The sequence below is a fragment of the Saimiri boliviensis genome, chromosome 9 (assembly GCF_048565385.1).
Source record: "Saimiri boliviensis isolate mSaiBol1 chromosome 9, mSaiBol1.pri, whole genome shotgun sequence".
Classification (NCBI taxonomy): domain Eukaryota; kingdom Metazoa; phylum Chordata; class Mammalia; order Primates; family Cebidae; genus Saimiri; species Saimiri boliviensis.
This window is the reverse complement of record NC_133457.1, coordinates 17,968,747-17,987,337: the sequence shown is the minus strand read 5'-3', so window position 1 is coordinate 17,987,337 and position 18,591 is coordinate 17,968,747. Positions and strand designations below refer to the sequence as shown.

Below are 18,591 nucleotides of genomic sequence, written 5' to 3'. Positions count from 1 at the left end.
AACTTCAAGCCATTTAGCCCTTCTAATTCTCTACATTCAATGAATCAACATATTTAAGTAATTTTATCTTCCAATGTCTCCTGATTCCAATTCTTTCCATTCATAATACCCTGTCATCCCATTTTTGCCTCCCCTACAACACACAGCACATTAGTTTCCCTGTATCCACTCTTGTCTCTGCTATTTCCACTTGAAGCAGTCAAAATAATCACTCCTCTGCTTACAGCATACCACCATTCTTTAAGTGGCATGTAAGGTTGTCCATAATCAGACCCCTAGATCTACCTCTTTGGCCTTCTTCATGAGTCTTTAAGTTTCAGGGTAGTTGTCTCAGCTCTCTAATGTCTCACATCATCATCTGTCTTTACACATTGTTCCTTTCACCTGTCATACTTTTCTTCTACCTGCTAGTCTGGCAAAAGTCTACTTATCGAAAAAGTTGTTGCATAACTCACCTAACTCCAAAATTAAATTCTTTTGCTGTAATGTCTCATGGCCCTTAGGGAGGAAATACTTTGTCCTCTCAGAGTCAGTGTTTGCAGGCCCCAGAGTTAAAGAGATAAAACAGATTAGCAAAAGAAAAGACAGACTTAACCATATACATAAAACAGTTCACAGAAGAAGGTAACTCAGGAAGGCAGAGTTTGGGGCTTATCTACCATCTTAAAAAGGGAAGGCGAAAACAGCACTTATGGAAAAAACAAATGACTTTTAGTAAGAATAAATGGGAACTTAAAACAGATACCAGATATGATAGCCTTGTGACAGTGTCAATTCAAGTGTGTTGCCAACTTCCAGCCTCCAGTGATAAGAGTCAGTCTTCCCTGGTTTCCCTCCCAGGAAGGAGATTGATTTGAATTCTTTTGGGTGGTTCTGTGTTTAGACAGATAGATTTCAGAAACTCAAATGTCTTTGTTCAAGATAATTTTTAGGTCACAATGGTGTATTATAGACCTCTTCCTGGTATACAGCATTTCCTTTTCTTAATTCACTGCATAAAGATAGCCTTTGTCTTTCCCTTAAGACTGTAAGCAAATGAAACCTCATGCCATACTTGCTTTATTCAGTGAGTATTCCCAGCACCTTTACATCAGTTAACCGTAACATGAGGTGGATATTTCCTGGTGAACATCCAAGCCTGTGTGGCCCAATTACTTTATCATTCAAGAACAGCTTGCACAAACTTACTCAGTGGTCTGGTTAATAAACGGTATATGGCTTCAAATGAACACATGAATCTTCAAAGTAGTTCATTTACATTGCCTATGAGCTCTGCACTGAATTTGGGTAGACACACTCATCTTATGCTATTGGATGAACGTAGTAAATAGTGACAATACTTTCAAGGAGGTAGGGGTATTTTCAATTATGTATCTGAAAGATTGTCAGGCTGTTTTCAAGACTTAAGAACTCATTTGATACTTTTAGAAGATGGTGCATTTATCCACAGGTTCTTTTTTGTTTGTTTTTGTTTGTTTTTTGAGGCAGAGAGTCTCCAGCCTGTTGCCTAGGCTGGAGCTCACAGTGGCGAAATCTCGGCTCACTACAACCTCCGCCTCCTGGGTTCAAGCGACTCTCCTGCCTCAGCCTCCCAAACAACTGGGACTACAGGCGCCCGCCACCACACACTGCTAATTTTTGTATTTTCAGTAGAGACGGGGTTTCACCACGTTGGCCAGGCTGGTCTCCCACTCCTGAACTTATGAGCTGCCCGCCTCACTCCTGAATTTATAAGCCGCCCGACTCCGCCTCCCAAAGTGCTGGGATGACAGGCGTGAGCCACCGCACCCATCCGGGTTCTTTTGTTTCAGTCAACGTTTACTATCCTAGGACCTAAGTGGAAGAAAACTGCGGATTTTATCAGGAGAAATAACAAAGTAAAGCCAAAAACCATTGGCTCACTTGCCGGGCCTACGGAAAGAAAATCTACGAACCTTTGGTTGGCTGCGGCTCCAGAGGTACAAAGGTAAACAACTCCGGGACTCTGACAGAACCTAACCCCTGCCACCCTTCAGACCACCGGAGTCGCCCCCCCGTGACGTCACCAGAAACCGCTGTTTGTGACGCTAAATGGCCCGCCCTCTTACGCTACGCTACGGAAGCAAAACGGAAGTGGACGTACGGTGGCTTCCGGACCTGGACGCCATTTCCAGCGGTAGCCGGGACAATGAGCTATGACTACCATCAGAACTGGGGCCGTGATGGGGGATCCCGCAGCGCCGGTGGGGGCTATGGAGGCGGTTCTACAGGGGGTCACCGAGGGAGCCGAGGCTCCGGAGGAGGTGGCGGCGGCGGCGGCGGAGGTGGGGGTGGTCGAGGCGGCAGGGACAGGCATCCCGGGCACCTGAAAGGCCGCGAAATCGGCTTGTGGTACGCAAGAAAACAGGGACAGAAGAACAAGGAAGCGGAGAGGCAAGAGGTAATCTCGAATTCGACAGTCGAAGGGATGAGGCAGGACAGGTTTTTTTCCCTCTCCCGCTGCCCCTTTTTTCCTGGTTTTGTTTCTTAAGTGATGCACGTGCTTTCTGAAATGTAAGTGAGGCGCAAATATATTATGCTGGCGCTCCTTGTAGCGGGTGTACTAATTAATGTTAACCATGCGCATCTGACCGAAAACAGGCAGGATCTATGCAGGCTGAATATACACTTTGCTTAAAGGACTTGAGAACTGTGAGAAAGCAAATGTTAAATTCGTGTTCCAACCGAAATTAACTATTAGGAGTGTCGTTGTCGTCTCTCTTGGCCTTCCTTTCCCTTAGAAGAATAATTGTCACTTTAAGGTCTTTGCCTGGTAAAGAAGCAAATAGCGACCTTTCTACATTTTAGAGATAGGTTTGCGCGGAACAGCAGGCAGACACTATTGTGGATGTGGATCTTTCAGAAAAATTGCTTTTATTATTAGTGTTAAAATTATCCACAAACCTAGGATTTTGTTTTTTATGTTTGGGTGGGGAAATTTCTGTTGATTGTCAGGTTCTCTTCGAAAAGGAAAGTGAAAAGAATCTCCAGAGATGATTTGGCTTACTCTCTTCAGGTGATTGTCAAGTTGATTTAAAGATCTATAGTAAAGAAAACAAAGTTTTCCGAGTGGCCCATTCTAATAAAAAATAGAATAAAGTTTTAAAAATCTGTAGTAAAGGAAACAAAGTTTTCCGAGTGGCCCATTCTAATAAAAAATTTTTACCGTTAAGCGGGAGCTTTCTTAGTATAGGCCTTTGTTGACTTCCTTTTTAAAAGCACCTTATAAAATGTATTATAGAGTGTAATTCAATCATCATTTAGGCTTTTTTTTTTTTCTGAGACAAAATCTCACCCAGGCTGGAGTGCAATGGCGCCATTTCGGCTCACTGCAACCTCCGCTTCCCAGGTTCAAATGATTCTCTTGCCTCAGCCTCCCAAGTAGCTGAGATTACAGGTGTCCCCCACCACCCCCGACTAATTTTTTACTTTTAGTAGTGACCGGGTTTCACCATGTTGGCCAGGCTGGTCTTTAACTCCTGATCTCAGATGATCCACCCGCCGCGGCCTCCCGTAGTTCTGAGATAACCAACGTGAGCCACTGCGCCGGGCCTAGGCTACTATTTTTAAACCATTCCATTTCTTTTATTTCTTTTAACCATGTCATCTTCATTCAGGTATTTGGCGGGGGGTGGGGGGGGTGCTTATCTATTTATTTTCATGACTTAAACTTTAATAAACAAATCCATTTCTTTTACCACCCCAAATTTTTCATTGAGCAAACTGGCTTTTGAAAATCAGAATAGGCATGTCTAAGTAACTATCAACTTTTATTTATGCTCTGCTTCAAACAAGGTTTTATGCATGTTGCTCTAGGAACTTGAAGAAATGTGATATTCAAGGAGCTTACAGTCTAGCTTGGAAAATAATACCTGAACAGAGGAAAAGTTAAATAACAGGAAAATTTGTTCATTATTGTTTCCACATGAAGGGTATAGCCAATTGTGCAGTGGATGTTATGAATGGAACTTTTGATTCCTACTTGCGTTCCCATCCTCCTCTTAGTGGTGACATGGCCGTTTATTGACTTGCCAGACCAAATGGGATTTATCTTTGCTTCTTCCCCTTCATTTCAGCAAAGCTCTGCCTTCTTAATATATCCCAAATCTAACCACTTATCTCCAGAATAATTAACACAGATCAAACCACTGTTTGTTTTCTATTCTTGCCTTCTTACTAGTCTTCTAGCTTCCATTCCTGCTTTGCATTGTCTTTGCTTCACAGAGCCACCTATGGTGATCTTTTAAAAGGAAAAATTAGATCATTTCATTCCCTAAGTCAGAACTTGAGATTGGAAGTCATGTCACTTCTGTCTCATTTTAATACATTTCAGTTGCATCTTGACATTTCTGGAAATCTTGGTAATAATGGCTTCAACATAACAAGTTTACCACTATGCACATTTCTCTGAGCCCATGTCCCCAGGCTGGTGTAATTATAGCTTTTGTGAACATACTTTATTTTTACTTTTTATTACAGTGTCATACCATTCTCCTATCTAAAACGTGCTTTTCCATCTTGTTGAAATATGAGTATTTTTCAGTGGGCTCATCCCAGCTCTTCCTTTGACCACCTTTAGCCTGATGTAATTGCTTCCCAGTCAGAATTTCGGTAGCTTTTGCTTTTCAAGTCATGTACTGTATTTTCAAAATGAATGCTTTTTTTTTTTAAGGTGGAGTCTCACTTTGTCGCCCAGACTGGAGTGCAGTGGCGTGATCTCAGCTCACTGCAGCCTGTGTTTCCTGAGTAGCTGGGAATACAGGTGCATGCCACCACACCTGGCTAATTTTTGTATTTTTAGTAGAGACAATGTTTTGCCATGCTGGCCAGGCTGGTCTTGAGCTCCTGACCTCAGTTGGTCCACAAGCTTTGGCCTCACAAAGTGCTGGGATTACAGGCGTGAGCCTTGGTGCCTGGCCAAAAATGAATGCATTGTAATGATGCATTCTTGAGCAAATGTTCTTTCAACAAATATTTATTGAGGACATTATTTTTGTAACAGTATCTTAAGTACCCTATTAATTAATAAAATAGATATAGGTTCTACAGAGATTGTGTTATGTTAGGAGCAAGACGATATCATTGTCTTCTATTAGAGACATGGGCTAGAGAATATGGGTTATTACATAACTCAGATCAAGGTATTTAGAAGATTTTTCAGGTATAGTAACCCTTAAGCTGAAACTTGAAAGATAGCAAAGTGAATGAACATGTGTGGTTGAAGTTTTGGAGTTTGGCAAAAGATTCCAGGCAGAGGCAGTAGTATGTGCCACAACATAGAGATCAAGGAAGCATATGTTCAGTTCAAGAAACTGAAAAACGTAAGAACATGGATGTGAGTGTAATGAGATGAAGTTAGGCAGTCAATTTCAAACTTGTTGGCCACTTTGCACAAAAAGAAACGAATATATTTGAATTTACAACTCAGTACACACATATGTATAACTAGACGAAAAGTTTTGTGAAATATTTAATTCTCTGCACATTGCTTTGAAGGTTTTTGTTTGTTTTTGAACTTATCTGCTCTCTATTAATCCTGGTCATGATCCTTTAATATAATTTCAAAAACAGCAATCTGAAAATCTCTGAGCTAGAAAAATAAGCAGGGCCTTGAGATATATTGACTCTGTCTAAATACTGTAGCAAGCCATTAAAACATTTTAAACAAAAAATGAAATGACTGGATTTTAAATGTTTTAATTCACTCTGGTAGCAGTAAAAGGAATGGATTGAAGAGAGGCAGTCCTGGTTCAGGGAGACCAGTTAAGTAGCCCTTGCAGTAACTAAGGTGAGAAATGACAGGAATTAGCAGGTTGGCAGTGGAAATGGAAGTGGATAAAGTGATTTAGGAGGTAGACCCAAAATAATTTTGTGATTTATTTTATCTGAAAGGACGAGTACAGTGTTCATGATGACTCTTTATGCCTGTATGTAAGGATCAGGCTTGTTGGAGGAAGATGATAGGCTCAGCCACGGACACTATGGATTCGATATTGTTATAGGGCATATAAATGAGGATTTGCAGGCAGGAGAGGGCTGTGTAGATGTGATGCCTAGAAATCTAGACTGGAAATAAGTTTGACAGGTTATGGGCTCATGGATAGTAGTTGGAGTGTGGGAGTGAACCGTGAGAAACAGAGTGGGCCCAGCCTGAATTCTGTAGACCATTGCTTCTCAGACTTTAATGTACACACGAATCACCTGGCATCTTGTTAAAATGTAGGACGCTGGCGGGACCAGAGATTCCGCTTTTCTTACAGGATCCCAGATGATGCCAGTGTTGCTGGTCTGTAGATTACTCAGGCTGTCAATACAGAAAATGAAATTTTAAGGGACAGGCTGAGGAAAAGAAGGATGCAAAAGAATCTAGGAAAGATCAGCCAGAGAAGAGAAAAATAAGGTGCGGGTTGTTTTGAAATCTAAGAGTAGTGTTTGAAGGAGAGAAGAGTATCTCAAGAGGAAGTAATTGATAAGGGCAAGCATGCAGGAAGGCTTAAGAGCTGAGAATGTCTATTGGATTTATCAACAAGGTCATTGATGATCTTAATGGAAGCCCTTTTTGTGGCATTGTGGAAGTAAAAGCCAGATTGCAGTAGGGTGGCAAGTGAAATAGAGATTAGGAAATGGAATATTTTCCAGCAGTTTTGCTGTCAAGAGGAGGAAGAAAAATAGGGCAGTAGTTGTTGGGGGTAGGCAAATTCAAGAGAGGATTTTTGTTGTTGTTGTTGTTTCTAAGGTGAAGAAATTTGACCATGTCATGTCCTGATGGGAAACACCCAGTGAAAAGGAAATCAGAGTGGGCCAGATTTTGCTAAAATAATAACTAGCCCCCAAATCTTAACAGTTTATAGCAAGCAAGGAAGGCTTGATTACTAAAAGAAGCCTCATTACTAAAAGAAGCAAACCAGAAAATATCGGTCAGCTGCCTAATGTCTCCTGGAACGTTAGAAATTTAGGAAAGCAAGATAAATCTCAGTGAAGGCGATGTCCCTGAGGACATGAAAGGAATTGGACTGCAGAGCCCAGGTTGAGGAAAGAAAAAAGGATACATTCTGATACAGGAGTGTTTAGGTTTGATGATAACCAACTGAGGACCTTTTCTTCTTAGGGCTTTTGTTTTGTGAAATACTGTGTGTGAAATGCTGAGGGCAAACAGAAAGGTGGTATTGGCCTGTTACAGAGACAGTTTGAAGTAGTTGCAGATAATTAGAAAGCTGTTAAGATAAATTTGGTGGACATCATTTAGGGTCTCTTGCCAGGAACTGAAAACTAGAAGCAGGATATTTGAGAATGTCCAAGAAAGCGGGAAATAATCAAAATTCAATGATAAAAGAAAATAGTCGTGAAACAAAATGTGTTCTGAGATTCTCCGGGCAAAGAGAAATAAAGTAAAATGTGGTAGAACTCGCGGAAGGTTGTTGAGTGGGAGGGAGGCAGCCTACAAAAAGGCAAGATCCCAGTTTGGAATTAAGATACGTTCTCTGCTGTCTGCAACGTCCGAAAACTCATTGTGGGGAGAAAGTCATTAAAAATACAAATGTTTTTATTTAGAGTGTAAATTATGTTTTCAATATGTATTCATTGTAAAAGATAGATTCATTTATTCTATGGACAGACTTTTCTGGGCATATACCATATGCCAGAATTCTATCTGGCAGAGACACTGCAAAAAGTATGGGATATGGGGAGCGAATTAACTATTTTTAAATTAATAGTAATAAAAATAACTACACAACTGACTTTTTTCATTTAATACTTTCATCATCTTTCCTGTTTGTACACTTGCAGAAAGATCTACCCACTCTTAATTGGTGTACTACAATTCAACTAAATCCTTATTGATTAGCAGATGCTTACTTGGTACATACGCATTGTGTAAGGAATCTTGAAAAACTACCAACTGATGTTGACTTTTTAATGAAAACTGATTTTGTTGTGATAGTTTGGACTGAAAGATTGTGTAGATCTGTTTATTTTCTCTAGAATGTTACATTACCTGGTAATTCACCTTTCCCAGCGTGAAATCTCATAACATTAGAATAATCTTTTGTGGTGTTATGGGCAGGAGGTAGGCAATGTATTATTGTGAAATGTCAATCTAGGAAATTGTTTACTAATCAAAATAACAGAGTAGTGAGTTAACATGGAAAACTGAAAACTGTAAGAATAGCAGATAGAGGTTATATTCTAAACAGATACATCAATAAACCTTAAGAGGACTTTTAGTAGAGACATTTTATAACCTGACAACCGTAATTAACCACTCATTTTCACTTCAAAAAAGGAGATAACGTGTAATTCATTTGCCTTGCTTCCTCAGGTTTATTGTTTTATCACTAATGATTTATTTTTATCCAATTGGGTTATCCTCCTATCCATGTAAATTTATTTGAGCTTTCACAAAGCATGTAATACTGATTAGAGTTAGAATGTCTGATAAAATCCTTTCTCTTGTCTTAAACATGCTTATGTCTTGTTCTCCTGGAACGCATGCTCCTCCACCCACCCTGGGTTTTCAAACTCTATGTTAAACTTTGTTATGACCAGCTGTTTTCGTGTTGTTTAATTGTGATAAAATGAGAAGATAGTTACACTATACAGGGTAAGGAAAGTATTTTTGAACTTATTCATATATATGTATACTGGGTCATTAGTTTTACTGTGGATTGCTATGAAAAAAATAAACAATTGAAATCTATTGCTCTAGATTTTAGAGTATTTTACACATTGCCGTATGCTTTCATCAGTCTCCTTATCCTATCTCCTGCTTTCCCCTATTCTCCCTGCCACAAAAAAAACCCTCAAAAACCAAAAATACCTTGAAGATCATTTCCAACTGCCTAGTTGTTGAATGCAGTAGTAAATTTTTCAGTTGTCTGCCTTAGTTATGTTAATTTTATACTTCCGACTCCTTTTTTAACACCTTTTTTCAATTGTTGGGATGGTTTGTCACTGTGTGTTCCTAGTCTTTTGCTTGTTCTCTTGATTGTTCTTCTGACTTACTTTCCTTCCTTGGCCCCATGAATGCCAGACTTGGTCAACCTTGTGTCCTCATCTTTGGAGGTGGTATTATTTGTAAATTGAGATAACTCCTGTGTCTCTGTGATTTCAACCTTTCAGAACAGTGCAAAATTTCTATCATAACTCTAAAAACAAAGCCTCTCCAGAGATCCAGTTCCATATATTCATCTGCCTAATCATTATTACAAGTTGGGAAATTTCATCATTGTTCTTAATTGCATAAAATCCAAACTTAGTGTCCTATTTTGACCTCCATTCCCACCACATGTTCACAAAAATGTACGGTATCACAGAACAGCCTCCTCCTAATGATTCATCTTAACTGTTGTGTCAGGATCCACTCTTGAATTTGAAAACAGTTGTCTTTGATTCTTCCTTCTCTTTTGTCTCTCCCCTACTTCCACCAAATGGTCAGTAAGTCCTATGGTTTCTTTCTTTTGCTTTTTGAGTATTTTCTTTTCATTTATACTTTCACCTTCCTCCTTTGGTTCTTTAACTTAATAAACTCTGATTTTCACCACTCCTTGTGTACTTCCTCTTGACTTTGAATTTATGTGCACATTAGAACATAAGGTTTATAGGCCTGTAGATTTTGAAGAATCCTGTTTTCAACTTATTATATCTAAATACAAAAGTCTCCAAAGAATTGGGTTTTGGTGGCTTTTTTTTTTTTTTGGAGACGGAATCTCACGCTCTCACCCAGGCTGGAGTACAGTGGCGTGATCTCGGCACACTGCAACCTCTGCCTCCTGGCTTTAGGCTATTCTACTGCCTCAGCCTCCCGAGTAGCTGGGACTGCAGGCACATGCCACCACGCCTAGCAAATGTTTTTGTGTTTTTAGTAGAGACAGGGTTTCACCATCTTGGCCAGGCTGGTCTCAAACTCCTCACCTTGTGATCAGCCCACCTTGGCCTCCCAAAGTGCTGGGATTACAGGTATGAGCCACTGCGACTGGCCTTTTTTTTTTTTTTTTTTTTTTTTCCACCTTGGACATTTCTTAGGTGTGCATTTAAAGTTTCTGAAAATTTTCATGATTCACCAAGGACCTTTATCTTTATCCAGTCTGTTGTGTTTTATTCTCATCCTTTGAAGCACCTGCTGCGTAGGATCACCCTATGAATGCTGATCAATTTTATTTACTCCTTCTGAGCTCAGCCTTACCAATTTATTCTATTTAGTGTAAGAATTTTCAAATGTTTATTGCAACCAAAATATTTCCAGTTTTCAACTTTTTTCTTAAACCATTTGAGTTTTAGTAACTTTGAAATTTTAAGATAGGGAGAAATTCATAATAATTAGTTTGTGAGAGTTAGGGGTAAGGGAACTAAAGTTGTAGGAAGAGTCATAAATAAGCTTTCTTTGAGAATCTTACTAGGGCTAATTTTATAGATGCTTGTGAGAAAAGGTGTAGAGGGGTGTGTACCAAAATTTTAACATTAATTAATTAGGTCTGGGAATGGGGATTGGGCTAGAGGACAAGTGTGGTTAACTTTCTTTTATACTTATTTGTTGAACATGTATTAGCCTTTATTTTCTTTATCAAATAATTTTTGCATATGCTTTCTTATGTTGATAAAGATGCTTTTTTCTTTGCACAAACTAGAGAGCTGTAGTACACATGGATGAACGACGAGAAGAACAAATTGTGCAGCTACTGAATTCCGTTCAAGCGAAGAATGATAAAGAGTCGGAAGCGCAGATATCCTGGTTTGCTCCTGAGGATCATGGGTACGACAAAAAGTATTCTTTTAAAGAATAGGCAAAGAATAACACTTAAACAGTAAAAATAACATCTTTATATTTTTCATTAAGTGAAGTTTAACCTTGACATACTTCTTTTTTCTTATGTAGATCAAACAGTTTTAGAAAATGACTTTTAAAAATTTATATGGCATGTTTCCACAGGAAAGCTAAGTGGTTTGAGTAATAGTGAATCTGGATATGAGATATGTTAAGTTGTTATTTATTGTTCTTCCTACCTGTCCTCTTTGTATTTATGAAATTATTCTGTGTGGGAGATCTGCAAGAAGTGTAATTGCTACTGTTTTAGAAAGGTTATAAGAACTGTATCATTTAGAGGAAAAATTAGTAGACTGTTTCAAGGACTGTATAATGTAGCATCCTAGTTATAGCTCAGAAAGGGCGGCAAGGAAAAAGATGTTGCAATATTAAACTAGTTTAAGAAAACCAGAAAAAGAAAAACACTGTAAGTAACCACAATAAAGGAATGACTATTGTATGGATTTTTATTTTTATTTTTTTTTTTTTTTAATTTTTATTTTTTTTGAGACGGAGTGTCGCTCTTGTTACCCAGGCTGGAGTGCAATGGCGCGATCTCGGCTCACCGCCACCTCCGCCTCCTGGGTTCAGGCAATTCTCCTGCCTCAGCCTCCTGAGTAGCTGGGATTACAGGCACGCGCCACCATGCCCAGCTAATTTTTTGTATTTTTAGTAGAGACGGGGTTTCACCATGTTGACCAGGATGGTCTCGATCTCTTGACCTCGTGATCCGCCCGCCTCGGCCTCCCAAAGTGCTGGGATTACAGGCTTGAGCCACCGCGCCCGGCCGGATTTTTATTTTTAACTACCACAAGGAATAACTTAATCTGGTAGTATCTGTTTAAAGGGAAGAAAAATTTGAATTTGTTATAAGAATCTAAGTATATTTTCATAATTGCTGTACTAAGAGAAAAGAAAAGCTTTGGATTTGGATGACTTTGAAATATTTAAACAGCTTTTTGTTTTGTTTTGTTTTGTTTTGTTTTGTTCCAGGGTTTGAGTGGCTCTTTTCTGACCTTTCTTCCATTCTCATTTTGTTAAAACAGATACGGTGCTGAAGTTTCTACTAAGAACACACCACGCTCAGAGAAGAAACTTGACAACCAGGAAACGAAGTTGATAAACCAAGAAAAAAAAGTGTTTAGAATCAGGAACAAATCATATATTGATCGAGATTCTGAGTATCTCTTGCAAGAAAATGAACCCGATGGAACTTTAGACCAACAATTATTGGAAGATTTACAAAAGAAAAAAAATGACCTTCGGTATATTGAAATGCAGGTAGTGGAAAGATGTCAAAAAATATTTTGTCATTTTTTTCTTACACTTAATAAAAATCTATGTACAGTTAGAGGTAACTGCATGGCATAGATTAGTGAGATCCTCTACAAGACATCCTCTGTGGGAATTATTTTCTTTTCAAATGGTAGAGAAAAACAGTGGGGATGGAAGTTATGCATAAACTACAGTATTCTATCTCATCCACAGAACCTTATCGGGTGAGGACAAGAAATAGTTGAGAAATGGTAGTGCAAGTGGAAAAATAAGTTACTCTTCAGCTCTACCTGGGCAGTAAAGGTAGTTAAAATTGTCGAACTTGTTCCAGATTACTTAATACATCTCTTTCCTTTTGTAGATGATAAAATTAAATATTTCAAAAGTTATGTGATGTACTGTGTTCACTAACATTTCAAATACAGGACTATCACAAGACCCGAGATTCTTCTGAATTCTAATATTTTCTTTCTACACTAGGCAAGATATTTTAAGGTCCCTTTCAGTTAAAACATAAAATTGTATGCTTTGTGGGTGTTCTATAGAGTAATAAAGTTGTTGCCTGTATGTATATATATTAAGAGAAATTACTGAGGAAACTCTGAGGGCCACATCTTTAATATGCAAATACATACTGCTGTTTTTGATAAAGAAAGGATATTGCACCTCCTATAGGAAAGAAAGGATCCGTTGACTCACTGATGAAAGTTATATTTTTAGTAGAGATAGGGTTTCACCATATTGCCCAGGCTGATCTCGAGCTTCTAACCTCGTGATCCACCTGCGTCGACCTCCCAAAGTGCTGGGACTGCAGGTGAGAGATACTGCGCCTGGCCTAGTGCTTTACTGCCACTTACTTTAAAGCATTGTCTCCATTTTGCTGGATGTTTTAGAGTTCTGGTTTTGAATGTTTCATACATAAAAGGAATTGGTGAATTATTCTTTGTGATTTTTTTACACAAGCCGTAAGATAATAAAAATAGTTTTAGATTTGGATTCTAGCAAATTTACCCTGTGATGTTTCCTAGTTACCATGATTATAATTTGATTACATACGTTTTGTGAAAATTTAAAACTTTTTTTTTAATTTCAGCATTTCAGAGAAAAGCTCCCTTCATATGGAATGCAAAAGGTAAAGTGCTTTTTTCCACTATTTAATTTGATTTGCAAATTAAATACACATTTTTTTTTTTAAAAAACGGTCTATATCAAAAAATGTGAATTAATGAATTTTCTTCTACAAGATAGTATTGGAAGTTAATTTTATTCTTTTGCATTAAATACAAAAAGAAAAAAAAAGGATCATAAACAATTTTCCTGATGTTTTCTCCTATTTTTGTCCATAACTGAAATCCTTGAAATGTAAAAAGTCAAATTTCCTCTTATAAGTTACTTTGGATAAATACCTTACACTTATGTCAAGACCAAACACTTCAGTTAAAATTAATGCACTACTAAAAATACAGTAATTTATTACACTATAACCTGGCATTTTAAAGACATCTGGTAAATACATATCTGTTGAATGGATGAATCACATTCATTTCTCAGTATTTACCAGCTATAATTTCAGTGTTTTAAACTTACAATTTTTTCTGATATATATATATATAGATAAATACATATATATGTATACGTATAACATGTTCTAATAATTGGGCACTTTTTTTTTTTTTTTTTTGCGAGGGATTCTCACTCTGTTGCCAAGCTGTAGTACAGTCGCGCAATCTCGACTCACTGCAACCTGCAACTCCTGCCTCAGCTTCCTGAGTAGCGGGATTATAGGTGCACACTACCACGCCCAGCTAAGTTTCATATTTTTAGTAGAGACTGTGTTTCACCATGTTGGCCAGGATGGTCTCATCTCCTGACCTCGTGATCTGCCTGCCTCTGCCTCTCAAAGTGCTGGGATTACAGGTGTGGGCCACCATGCCCGGCCTAAGTGGGGAATTTTTAAAAGGTAGGTTTTTGAGTTGTTTTATACATGAAAATAACACATATCATCCCTTTGAAGTAGTAAGATGACTTTATTTATACAGCGCATATTATTATTAGAAATACTAATATATACAATTTTTAAGAAAATAGGTCTTCCCCAAATACGAGGTTTTCTAGATAGCTTTGGTTTAGATATTTAATGACTGAAAGGAACTAATCTTAAAATACGATATTCTTTTCCTTGTTCCTAAAATGGCATTCAAAACTTGTTCTGCAGACAAAGCCATATTTATGAATTATGCTATAAATTCATAATGTCCTCAGTAGTTGTTTAAGCAAGGATTTTGCTTCTGTACTCAGTAGCCCCACATATCAGCATTATTTTAATTCTTCTGCATGGAACTTGTTTATGTCAGTATGTTTTTCTTTAACAGTGCTTTAGCTTTGTTCTTTATAATTTGGTGCGCTTATCTTTTGTAGGGTAGTAGATCCGGATACCCAAACTGCCGGTATTGCATATGGCAACATTTAGAAAGCATTAATACATTTGTTAAAAATAAATATCTTCAGTTTGGTCGATTTTTTTTTAATATCTTTTTTCAGACTTAGTCAACATGTGATTATCTTTATTTATTTTCCCTTTTGAAATAGGAATTGGTAAATTTAATTGATAACCATCAAGTAACAGTAATAAGTGGTGAAACTGGTTGTGGCAAAACCACTCAAGTGACTCAGTTCATTTTGGATAACTACATTGAAAGAGGAAAAGGATCTGCTTGCAGGATAGTTTGTACTCAGCCAAGAAGAATTAGTGCCATTTCGGTAAGTTATCTCTTAACTTATTAAAAATGTCTTTTTAAAAGTAATCTTGCTAGAACCTACTGATTCTGAAGGTGTGGAGTGATTCTTAATTAGGCTTAGGATTTGTGACTATGAAAGAAAATATTTGCTTGTCATGTTTAATAATAAAGGCCAAAAAATTGAGTAATCTCTGTCTTAACAAATTGTTTATGAATTCAAGATAAACTTTATATCCAGGCAAATTTCAGTACGTATTTGAAAGAATGAAGTAGATTAAATGTTTATAGAATTGATTACAAGTTCAAATAATCTCCATTATTTGATTCTTTAAATTTTACTCTTTGGTTATTTAATTTTTTTTTTAACTTCTCTTATTTTTTCAGTATGTAAGTATACTGAATGGTAGTGAAAGTGGGAAAACCTTGTTTTTTTTTAAGCTGCATTTCTATAGTCAGTGATTTATTTATTATTATTAGTCTTTGAGACAGGGTCTTACTTTGTCACTTAGGCTGGCGTGTAGTGGTGATTACATGGCTCAGTGCAGCCTCAGCCTCTTGGGTTCAAGTGATCCTCCTGCCTCAGCCCCCCAGTAGGTGGTACTATACGCACGTGGCACCACACTTAGCTAATATTTGTGTTTTTTGTAGAGATGGGGTTTTGCCATGTTGCCCATGCTGATCCCGAACTACTGGGCTCAAGTAATCTGTCCACTTTAGCCTCCCAAAGTGCTGGGATTATGGCCACTGTGCCCAGCCATAGTCAGTCATTTTTGAATGCAGCTACTCAGTAAGAGGAAATTTTTTGTGAGAAAAATAGGTATTGTTTCTGATTTGTCAAGTCCAAAATTTTGGGAAGGTATGCATAAGTAACAGTTACAAGTAACTATTATTTCAGGTTGAATATATGAAATCCAGAATACTCGAAAATCCAGAACTGTTTGAGCACCAACATGGAAATGCTTATTAGATAGAGCATTTCACATTTTTATTTTCAGATTTAGGATGCTTATCAAGGGTAAGTATAATGCAAATATTCCAAAATCTGAAACCGAAAACATTTCTGGTCCTGACCATTTTGGCTAAGGGATACTCAACCTGTATATTGATTTTGTTGTAGCCGTTGTTTTTAGTTAGATGACCTAGTTAAATATGTGAATTATGTATTTTTTAAAGGTGTTGGAGGTTTCTTGTCATATTTCCACCTGCATGGTGAATTTATGCTATATAATTCTGTGTATAAATTATAAAGATTTGTGGTTGTCTTTGGTTTAATGATAGTGCTGTTTATCACATCTAAGTCATTTAATACAGAATCCGTGATTAAAAGTATTACCAATTATGAAAGCGTTTGTCAGTGAATACAATGTTTTAAGCTTTGCTTTCTAAGAAGTACTATAAAGAAAAAGCAGTAGTCTTCACCCCTTTAAAAAAAATTGTGTAAATTTATGGGATACAAGTTCAATTTTGTTACATCCATAAATTATGTAGTGGTTAAGTGAGGGCTTCCAGGGTATTTATCATCCACATCATATACATTGTACCTATTAAGTAATCTCTCATCATCTGTCCCTCTCCTGCCTTCTCTTCTGAGTCTCCATTGTTTGTCATTCCACACAATATGTCCATATATACCTGGTTTTTAGCACCCACTTATGAGAAATGTGATATTTGTCTTTCTATGTCTTTTTTGACATGGTTTAACTCTTATGACTGAGTAGTATTCCATTGTGGTATACATATATATACACCACATTTTCCTTATCCAGTCATCCATTTATGGGTACTTAGTTTGATTCCTTATCTTTACTATTGTGAATAGTACTGTGGTAAACATGCAAGGCAGGTATTTTTTTGATACACTGGTTTCTTTTCCTTTGGGTAGAAACCCAGTAGTGGGATTGCTGGATCAAATGATAGCTCCATTTTTAGTTCTTTGAGAAATCTTCATATGGTTTTCTGTAGATGTTATACTAATTTACGTTCCCACCAGCAGTATATAAGAGTTCTCTTTTCTCCATGTCCTGGCCAAGATCTAGTATTTTTTGACTCTTTAATAGTAGCCATTCTGACTGGGATAAGATGATATCTCATTGTGGTTTTAATTTGAATGCCTCTAATGATTAGTGATGATGTGTGTTTTTCATATACCTGTTTGCCATTTATATATTTTCTTTGGAAAAATGTCTGTTCTTGTCTTTTGCACATCTTTTAATGGGATGATTTGTCTTTTGTTGTTGTTGTTTGAGTTTCTTGTATATACTGGATTCTTCTACACTGCTGGATGAGTAGTTTGCATATATTTTCTTCCATTCTGAAGATTATCTGTTTACTCTGTTGATTATTTCTTTTGCTGTATAGAAACTTCTTAATTCTTATTTGCCTATTTCTATTTTTGTTTTTGTTGCCTGTGCTTTTGAGGTCTTAGTCATAAATTCTTTGCCTAGACCAGTGTCCAAAAGAGTTTTTCCCTAGGTTTTCTTCTGGTATTTTTAGTTTAGTTTCAGGTAGTCTTCACTCTTTTATGGGGGACAATATTCCAGGAAATTGCATAAAATTACAAAATGGTGAAAAATAAACCACTTTTGTCATAACACAATTATGTAGCTGGATGTAAATATTTTCACTAATATATAGCAGTTACCATATATGCTGACAGTAGGAAGAAATGGTAACTAGGTAATTTTTTTTGCTGCTTTTTTCCCCTGATCTGTTGAAATTTAAGTATACAGATTAATGTGGTTTGTCTGTGTATACTAGATATACTTATTGGAAAGTTTTACTTCTAAAGTATTATTTCTTAGCAATTATGCCATTTTCTATTTCTAACCTCTTATTACTGTTCTGTCACAAGCTAACTGTCAGTTACTTTTAGTTATACAAATCAATATTAGATTATAACATTTAATTTTTCCAAAGCTTATTTTTGGCAGTCAGAACTTTGAAAACATGACCAAGAACTAAAAATTCAACGCCAGTCCCTACCACAAACAAAAACACAAGGGAAGAATATCAATATGTAATTCTTTTCAAATTACACACAAGTTCTATAAGTTTAAATCTTGATTTACAACTCTTAGAAAAGACCAGAAAAGTATAAATCAATGAGAGGATGTATAGAAAGGCACTTTGAAAATAGTGATGAGAGAACTTGGCCATAAAAGACTTTGTAAGAGGAAATGAGAAGTAAACATAAACAGCTCTTAAGGCACAACTGTTTTAGATACCTTAGATTTTAATAGCTGTTTTTTTAAACTCATTTGAAAATCTGAAGAAAAATTTTTCAATAGTCCTAGATTTTCATGGATATTTAGGATGTTCGTTCTAAAATTAATATTCTCTTTATATTTTGTTTGAATTAAAGGTTGCAGAAAGAGTGGCTGCGGAAAGGGCAGAGTCTTGTGGCAACGGTAATAGCACTGGATATCAAATTCGTCTCCAGAGGTAAGAAATGTTCTCTTCTTATATACAGGTAGATTTTAGTGAAATTCTGAAGCTGAAGATTCAGAAGAAAGATTCCCCATTTTTATGATGGTTATTACTATTACTAACATTTAACATAATGGCAGCAGAGATGGCTTACTGCCACAAATTTATCTTTTAACCCCAGTCAGACTTAGATTGTGTTTTTAAAATGGTGCTTTTATATTTGGAATGATTAGAAAAATAAACATTTTTCCTGGGCATATATTAAAAGACCATTACTCCCTCTGAAAAGATTGTGTTCTAAACCTTTCTGTACCACCTCCACACACTTCTGAC

At 36.9% G+C, this 18,591-nt stretch overlaps 1 protein-coding gene and 1 long non-coding RNA gene across 5 annotated transcripts in view; one reads left to right on the top strand and one right to left on the bottom strand.

The window, feature by feature from the left end:
* Positions 1 to 2,171, bottom strand: part of LOC141585592 (uncharacterized) — a 402,245-nt gene extending 400,074 nt beyond the window's left edge. The window contains exon 1 of one of the 4 annotated variants that reach the window (XR_012519137.1): positions 1,935 to 2,171. This is a non-coding gene — a long non-coding RNA (uncharacterized LOC141585592). The remainder of the gene's footprint in view (positions 1 to 1,934) is intronic. The other 3 variants (XR_012519135.1, XR_012519134.1, XR_012519136.1) reach the window with 3 other exon arrangements.
* The window catches only part of DHX36 (DEAH-box helicase 36), a 52,039-nt gene continuing 35,567 nt past the window's right edge, over positions 2,120 to 18,591 (top strand). Inside the window, exons 1-6 of the mRNA XM_003925014.4 lie at positions 2,120 to 2,419; positions 10,644 to 10,768; positions 11,866 to 12,100; positions 13,188 to 13,226; positions 14,684 to 14,854; positions 18,194 to 18,273. Of these exons, the coding sequence (XP_003925063.2) occupies positions 2,168 to 2,419; positions 10,644 to 10,768; positions 11,866 to 12,100; positions 13,188 to 13,226; positions 14,684 to 14,854; positions 18,194 to 18,273 (902 nt within the window). The 5' untranslated portion in view covers positions 2,120 to 2,167. The remainder of the gene's footprint in view (positions 2,420 to 10,643; positions 10,769 to 11,865; positions 12,101 to 13,187; positions 13,227 to 14,683; positions 14,855 to 18,193; positions 18,274 to 18,591) is intronic.